The following is an 8746-nucleotide window of genomic DNA, read 5'->3' on the forward strand; positions in this document are numbered from 1 at the left end:
TTTCAATGTGATATGGAGAGAGTGGTTTTGGAATCATTGTTCAAATGCCTCCTGGTTTATTTTGTTTTCCCTGCTATGTTACTGTTCCACTTTTGATATGCTGTATGATGCAATAATAATAAAAATCTGGAGAGGTATTTTTACACTTTTTTAATTCTTTTTTAATGGGGATGAGAACATGCCTCTCTTCCATGCAGGTATTAGTCTATTTCTATAATGTGCTCAGTTGTACATATAAAGAAATGTGTTATGGAAAATGCTATTGAAAGATGAGGTCTTAGTTTTTTACACTCAGACCACGGTGTCTTTTTACAGTCTAGAAGATGCATTATGAAGGCAAAAAGATACAGTTTGTTGATCAGTTTTTATTTTTTTGCTAGAGGTAGTCATAATGCCTAAGTGTATGTTTATCTTGAACAAAATAGAGAAAATGGACGATGATGATTAAGCACTGAAAATGTAATTTATTCTGTTAGACTTGTACTACAGTGTACGAATTTGTTAGTCCCTGATAGTTACAGTGCCATTAGTATGTCAGCCCTGAATGCCAAATGTGGCATCTCACAGTGCTATGAGGGCTGTGTAGTTAATATGGTCGTCACTGCAACTCAGGCTCACATTGAAGTGAGGTTTCTTTGTAGCCATTCCTATTTCACTGACTTTCCATTTTGTTATTGAAAGTAATTTCTAAAAAAAGGTATGGATGGGGCTTCTTAAAAAAAATGCTTTTCTTGCCACTTGTGTGTTTGTATGGAGGATAAGGTATTGGGCCAACTAGTTACTTTACCTTTTGTTCTTAAGCACTTTGGAACATTTTATTGTATGGGGCTTTGAGGGAGATACCTGGCAATACCGTATTTTTCCAGGGATATAATGGATGGAGAGTAGAACATTTCTTGACAACTTAAGCAGAAGATTTATATATATAAGGCAAGTATATCTTGCCTTATTTGTGGGCCCATTGGTCTCCTTGCTCAGTTCACTTTGTGCAATATATTTTACTGTGAGTGAATTAAAAGTGACATTATAAGTCCTTTTTTTGATAGCTTTTTTTGGAACATGTTTGCCTTTTAGTTTGACATATACTTCTGTGTTTCTCTTTAAGAAGTTGACTTAAAATGTATGATTTCATATTCCAGAAAATAATTGAAGCTTTTTCGAAAGCGTTTTGCCTGATTTAGCTAAATTGCAAGCAGTGAAAATGCTGTAATGGAAGGAAAGAGATAATGTTGATCTGTGTGTATTAACATGATTGTCCTTTTTTGTTTTTGTTTTTTTCAGGAGAGAAATAGAAACAAACAATAACTATATGGAGATGTCCTGCTAGAATACAACACTAATGATGTAGACTCTGGAAATGCCTAATATGTCTAAGAAGACGTTATTAAAGCTTTTTTCTGCTTAAGGTGACATCTTTGAACACTTTAACACGAAATTGACTCTTCTTGTAATGGTTCTCATCAGTGCATCTGCCCTTATACTCTCTCACCAAACACACTTGAGAACTGTACCTTCGTCAAGCACTTTCTGTCCTGAAGCTTTTACCAGTATCTGCTGTCTTTTGTATTTATGCATCCTAGCTAAGGCACAGGAGACCGAACGAATGCAAGGATTCATTAACTCTTTGAATTTGTTAAATACTAACATTTAACCATTAGAAGTGGTTCAATGATGTGAGATTCACATTGCTTCAACTTAATTTTTTCTTTGTTGTAGTTTTTTTAATTGTCAGTTTTTAGCTATTCAACAGATTAAAAAGCAAATCATGCCATATTTAGTCCTGGAGTAAAACTCAAGTCTAAATGTTCATGTGAAAATTATTGTAGTAATCTTTTAATATGGCAAAGCAACTTTAAGCTGCAGTTTAGCCAAATGAATTATAACAGGAAATTATAATAGAATGACATTTCCCTTGTTTCAAACTGTTTGGTGTAAGAGAATATTAATATGCAGCTTGGTGGACACCACCAGTTAATGCACATTTCTTTATTTTTTTTCTGTAACATGTATACTGAAAAAAGTGCATTTGTCTGAGGAACTGTTTGTTTGCTACCACTCAATGAATCTCAGTTTTGAGTAAATGTACCTCAGTCTAAATCAGACTTTTTATGACCTTTATAACTACATTTAAAATAATCTTTAATTCCTATTTCTGGGTGTTTGCAAGCCTGACAGATTGCTATCATGAAAGTGAAAATTTACTCCTCTAGGTGATTCACTAGCTAAATAAACATAATTCTTGTTTAGCAAGCATATACTCTGTTTCTCAAATTTTTTTGTTTCATTGTGCCAACACTGAGATGTTTTTCCCCCTATTTGAAAATATTTTGAGAAAAATACTTTGGTCCATGGAGTTTACATGTTCATAACCATGTTAAGATGATTTTAGAACCATGCAACAAGAATTTTAGAACACATATTAAACGGGCCAGTTCTATACTAGTTTTTAAACTCTAAAGTATATCTTCTGTTTCAGTTCAATAGCAACACATTCTGTCTGCTGGAAGAGAATATTGAAAAACTGTTAAGAGGGTGTATTGACTGTACAAATTACTGAACAACCTGTACCAAACTCCAAGGATAGCTTTCTCTTTTTAGAACAGCAATGTAGAAGTCAGATATCTTATAGCTTAAAATAGCAGTAGCACATATTGTTTGAACATGTTTCATGTCTTACTGTCCAACACAGATGTTTATATTGCGTTTCAAGTCCTTCATTTACAAATTTTGGCAGTCAAAGTTCTGGAGCTTAAGTAGCAAAGGTTTGTTTTGAATACAGACTATTTTGCTGACTTTTGCTTTCTCTCTTCTTAAGCCCTTTGCACTCTTTACAACCATGCAAACACTAGAGTTCAGTGCACACTTCTTGCTCATTATTTTAAATACTGTTTGAGACTGCAGAGTAGCAGAAATGAATCTTAATTTTTACTGCCAGTTTTCTGGAAGCTCAGAAGGGAAGCTACTTCTGTGTTTTGGAGTAAAGAAGCAATGTCACCTAAATGTTAGATGTGTAACAAATAGCAAGCAGGATAAGGGAGGGATAAGCAAAGTGCATATTGTAAGAGGAGATTAGGAGACAAAGGTTTCAAGCCCGACCCCTATGAAATTTGGCTTCAGCCCAAAAATTACTGCTTCCATGCATATCTGTTTCTTGCTGAAAGATTTTATAGCTATTTGTTTCCCTTTGTGGGCTGATTTATTCCAACTGTCACTGATCAGCTGAAGTGGCAAAGGTCAGTGTTGTGAGTCCAAAGAACATAGTTCTTCTGTGATAAGTCGAGGTATCAGCATGTTTCTGCTTCTTTATAACAAAAATACCTTACGAAAATGCCCTGAAGTTTCCAGTTACCAGAAAGCTGATGTTGGAGTCAAGCATTCAGGAATTGATTGCATGTGCAACTCTAGTTTGCTTTCACTGCAGTATTCATATTTTTGCAGGCTTTGTTAGTATTTCCTGCCTTACCTCATGCCTCTTTTATTCTAATAGCATGAGCATTGCTCTTATATTGGATCAGGTTTATATCAAGTGGGTTCATCACTCTGTTGCAGGCTTTGAAAACTGGGAAGATGAGACAGGATTGTGAGAGAAGGAGGTGATCACATTTAGAGAGCTGTGACAGTTCTTACACTGTTTCAAGATTGTTAGCAAATCTACAAATAGAAGAGTTTGATTGCTGATGGTGTTAGTCATGTTGCAACTGATTTGCTGACTGCTGAGAGTTTAGTATGTGCAGCTGAAATTAAAAGGAATTTTATGTGCATATGAAGTACTGTAAAAATAGTATATAACATTGTAAAATCAGCTGTGGAGTGCTGTATTAGTTAATGGACATGTGAAGCTTTTAGCCTTCAGCTTCCTTATGCACAAGTTCTTTTCCTCCAGAAAGAAAAGGAATGGTGCTTAATATCTCAAATAAATGTAGAAATGCCTTTTTTTTGGTCTGATTTTTCAATATGGTGAAGGTGTTACAATGGTTGCTTTCTAACTTGCTAATGGAGGAATCAGTGGAACCCCTTTTCTGTTCCTGGTGCCTCCTCCTTTGTGCCAGCCTTTGTTTTCCTGTGATCCAAACTGAGCCAGTTCAAGCCATTTTCTGCTGCTTTAATGGTTGGCCAGTTCTGTGTGATGTTAAGTGTTTGGAAGGGAGATGGTGGGAGGGAAAGGAAAGAGACCTGTTCTTTCAGAAGCAGGTACCCCCTGTTGAACAGGCTTAGCTGCGCTATATATATAGCACCTGAGGTTGGTGAGCCAGAGATGCAGCAGAATATTTAAAAGCGGGAAAGGCTTCCCAGGGGAAAAAAACCAAAACAAATTCTGCTTTCAGTGTAAGATTTTGGTAGTGTACAAGTGAGATACAATTTTATCACACATTTAGTGATACGAGGAGGAGGGAGGAAATGCTGAGTAGTCGCCATTTTGATTGCCTCTTCCAGTCTGAGGAGGCCTGAGAATTCTCATAGAAAGCTACTGTGGAAAAGCTTGTCCTACCAACACAAGTGGGACAAACTAAAATTGTAAGAGTTTTGCTCATCTTTGAATATCTTTGACTTTGTAACATCGGCATCTTTCACGTAGTTTTTTTGATACTTGACAGAAATAATTTCTGTCAGTTGAACGCACACATTGCTGGCTTAAGGAAAACATGGGCACTGCTTATTTTGATGGACTTGGATTGGGCAAAAGTCAATATTCACAACTAGACAAATCGCAATTCTTCATGTATTTTGTTATTCTGGGCTTAATTTATGAAGTACTTGCTTCTCTACATTCTCTGTTTTCTTCTTTTTGGGTACTCTAGCAGTTTCAGTGTTGACTGTCTGCAAAATCTAGATGCAAAAGCCCCTTGCCAAAATTATTCCAGGCAAATCTATGGCACCAAACAAAAGATAATGTTGAGGTCAAGTGCAAATAATACAATATTTAGGAGGAAGCATCTTAAATATTTTTGATTGTTTAGTCCAGGTTCTATTTTGAAGTTGTTTTCTATTTCATAGGAGAACTTGCATACTTGAAATATATTCACAGAATCACAGAATGGGTCGGGTTGGAAGGGACCACAGTGGGGTCATCTGGTCCAACCTCCCTGCTCAAGCAGGGTCATCCTAGAAAATTCCTAAAAAAATCAGTGCATTTTTCCTAGCTGCAACTGAGTTGAAGCAACAGTGTTTTAAATTCTGTAAGTAGCAGTTACCATAATTTTTCAAAATTTCTGGTGACTCTTTCACCAGAAGGATGTTTACAGACTTCATCTGATTGTAGTGCAGTGAAAATCCAGTGGAGACAGTCTTTGAATTTTCTCCAGCACTGTTTTTTAAATGAATAATTCTAGGCATTCAAATGCAAATCACCCTTTAGGAATAGATTTCCAGAGCCATTTGTACTAATTTTCCTACCATTTAGTTAAGGAAATACACAAAGATTTTCAGTGTCTTGTTTATCCTTTTGTTGTGTGAAGATCCATATAATTTAGTGATAAATTAAGAGATGTTAAGAGAGCGGTTTTTTTCCATCTAGGTGTAGCAAAACCTTGGTTTTGATTTTGTGGGGGTGTTTTTTGGTGTATTTTGTTCGTACCATTGCAGTTTGGTGACTTAGATGAGAATTCTCTAACAAGAGACCATTGGATCTTACTAAATATGTTTGAAAGTTTCCTCAGAAGCAACCTGTTCACATCCTTATTTGTTCTCTTTTCCACTTGACACATTCACTGTAGTTCAGCATGGGAGAGGAAAGAATTTCTCTATGGGTCATAGGAATTCTAAGTAAATTACTTTGGCCTCATATACAAATACTAGTGTACAGCTGGCAGGCTTTCTGCAAAGCACCTGTTCTATACTGTCTGTTCTACTTTACATATTTTAATAAAGTGCATTTTAATATATGAATATGAACCTTTCAGTTCACAAATTTAAATTTGTATCCGTTCTCATAATTATCATGAAGCATTCTTATTGATGATACTGTCAGTGTCCAGGGTTCTCTAAGCAAAATATTAATAATAAAATTTGCTGCTTATTAATATTAGGAGATGCATTATGTTTGTGTTATCTGTTCTTTTCTGACTTTGTCCTTCCCGCAAGTGAAAATGCAACAAACAGGAGTCAATGACCAGTTGGATGTCTTCTCCAGTCAATTTTCTTACGTATTTCACAATAAACTTGTTCTGCCGCACTGCAGGCTGAGTGCAGATGGGTGGGTCTTCAAGTATCTTTCTCCAGACATCTGTTCTTAGTTAAAAACTGAAGAGACAGTGAATTTCTTACTCCTGTCTAAGTAAGCATTCCTTTCCACTTCCCTACTACCTTTTCTGTGAAAACTCCACTGGGTATGTCTGTCAGCTGTTTCCTTTGGATGCTCATAAGGGAAGCCTGGCTTTGAATGCTGTTTTCAGAATCTATAAAATGTTCCTGATTTCACTTGTTTCCTTCTGTAGATTGAGGAAATCTTCTGACTGAGTTTAGCTTGTCTCAGTCTGTCTTGTTTGCCACAATGTAAATAGAGAAATACTGCTTTTATAACTGGATTAATTCAGTCTTCTATGTGGTGTATGCCATTTTTTAAAGTTAACTCTGCAGCATTTTCATTCAGAAGGTGGAAACAGACAGTATTTCATTGGAATTTAAGGATGCAGTAATTAAAATACAAAGGTCCACTTTTAAGCGTTCTTCTGAATTTTAGTGCTGGTGATAACCAAAGTGTTAACAGTGAGAGTTTATAAGCTGTTTGCGTATCCTGTGTGCATTTGCACTTGTCATCTTAATACTGAATTAACTTCCTTTGCCTGTAAAATTAGTTTGTAACTCTTGGGAAACTTAATTTTTTTTTTTTTTATTGTTGGTTTGAATTTCATCCACTCTGGGATACCATAACTTTTCATCTGCCTGCACAAGTTTACGTGTGTCTTGAGAATGAAGTGGGTGTTCATGTAAAATGAAACAAGATACTCTAGATCGATGACTGACTGTGTTTTAAATTGAGATTATGGACTTCCAAATGCACAAGCTGTCTTGATTTGTGCCCTCTTATGTGAAGCATTACACTTTCATCTTGCGCTCTGAATTTATGCATCCTTTCTTTCCTGTTCTGCAAACATCTGAAAGAACCTCAGATGTTAAAAAAAGAAATCCTCCCTTTATGCGGAGTCCAGGAATAAAAATTTCCAAACTAAGCATTTGAGCAAGCTAAATGGAGGTTTAGCTTTGATTTAAGCTATTACATTTCGGTAAAGGGGTGAGATTAAAGGTTGTGGATCATTCATTATCTACTGTAATTATATATCTACTGTTTAAAAAAAAAGCTGAAATTTTATTTTGCAAGCATTAATATATGCAGCTGCTGTTCACTGTTACCCAAGAATCCTACTGGAGTTTGCATCAGTTTGGATTAGCAGCTATGTGAAATAGGGGATGAGAGTACTGGGATCTCTTCTTCCAGAAATAAAGAGCTGTTAAATTGGTTAAAATTCAGATGTTTGTGACGTGTGACTGGAATACACTGGATGTTAAATCTATCCCTCTTATGCTAGTTACCTGGAAAACATGGCTACTAAATTCTTACCATAATTTTTTTTTTAACTTAAATTGGCTGCGAGTTTGTTTTCAGCTGCTTAACTGATTTGCAGCTCAGTCCTCATGAGATGCTTCATTGGGTCTTGTGAGTGTGGTGCTTCATCAGAAATGTGTAAAACTGTATTTAATTTCTTCAAGTTAATGTAATGTAATTGCTATTAACTTGATCTGTATTCCATTCGACTTCATATTTGATGATAATGCTTGGTCTTTCAGTTGTACTGATCTTCTTTAATTTGAAGAATACCACATGCAGAACAATTCAGAGAATTTTTTTAGCTACTGAAATTTATGCTTATTTTAAATGTTAATAAATAACTGTCATTATCTGCTCTTTGGGTTGCTAGTGAGTATTGATGATTTTTTTGAAAACTGAAAGTCAAAGTTGGAGACAGGAATGCGTGTCTTGGGAAGTAGATGAAATGCTGGAATACTGAAGAGGACTCAGCTGTATGGGACAAAGGATGTTAAACAGCCAAGAGAGTGTTGTGAAGATGGGTCTTCATTCTTGTTTTCCATGTAGCTTTTCTCATACTGGAAGAATCTTTTGAAGAATTAAAACTAAATACATTTGCATGGTCCGGTTGAACTCCTGAATCGGTCTGCGTGCAATGGGATTTTTGTTTTGGTTTTTTTCCCCTCATTTATCTCACATCTCTCTTCTGCTTTTTACTTCACATTATGATTTTGCTCTTGGTCTTAAATCAGTTTAAAGCCTTACCTTGCTTTCCAGTAAAAGGTTCCCTGTTTCATCCTTTCTTTCAGTAAGCAAGGCCATTGCTTCTGCACTAGACTTAGCCAGCTGATCCCATGGGCGGTGATACTTCTATTCGTACTTAATGCTGGTTAGCTGAAGAAGTTACTCAGTTACTAGTTTATTTCTGAGAATAATAGTTGGAGCGGGCTATAGTGATGAGTTGCATCATTTTTATTCTCATACTGATTAAATGACAAGACAATGAAATGCGAGCTTTACATTAAAAAATACTGAGATTTTCCCACACACTTTGTGGCTTAACTCTCTTGCACGTTCTATTTAGTTTTCTCTGTGCCAAATCTGTCTTAATGGTGTTCAAGACTTTTTAGATGGACTGAAAAAGTTTGTTAAACACGGCTTTTCTGCAGCATTCCACCACGATGGAGTTTCTCACTTGGTGTCCATCTTTATATCTAAGAG

The 8746-nt window shown here is 35.9% G+C and overlaps 1 protein-coding gene across 1 annotated transcript in view; it reads left to right on the forward strand.

Moving 5' to 3' along the window:
- The window catches only part of YTHDF3 (YTH N6-methyladenosine RNA binding protein 3), a 29138-nt gene extending 21237 nt beyond the window's left edge, over nucleotides 1-7901 (forward strand). Inside the window, exon 5 of the mRNA XM_039548414.1 lies at nucleotides 1282-7901. Within this exon, the coding sequence (XP_039404348.1) occupies nucleotides 1282-1305 (24 nt within the window). The 3' untranslated portion in view covers nucleotides 1306-7901. The remainder of the gene's footprint in view (nucleotides 1-1281) is intronic.
- The last annotated feature ends 845 nt before the right edge of the window (nucleotides 7902-8746 follow it).

This window comes from Corvus cornix, chromosome 2, assembly GCF_000738735.6.
Source record: "Corvus cornix cornix isolate S_Up_H32 chromosome 2, ASM73873v5, whole genome shotgun sequence".
NCBI classification, from domain to species: Eukaryota; Metazoa; Chordata; class Aves; order Passeriformes; family Corvidae; genus Corvus; species Corvus cornix.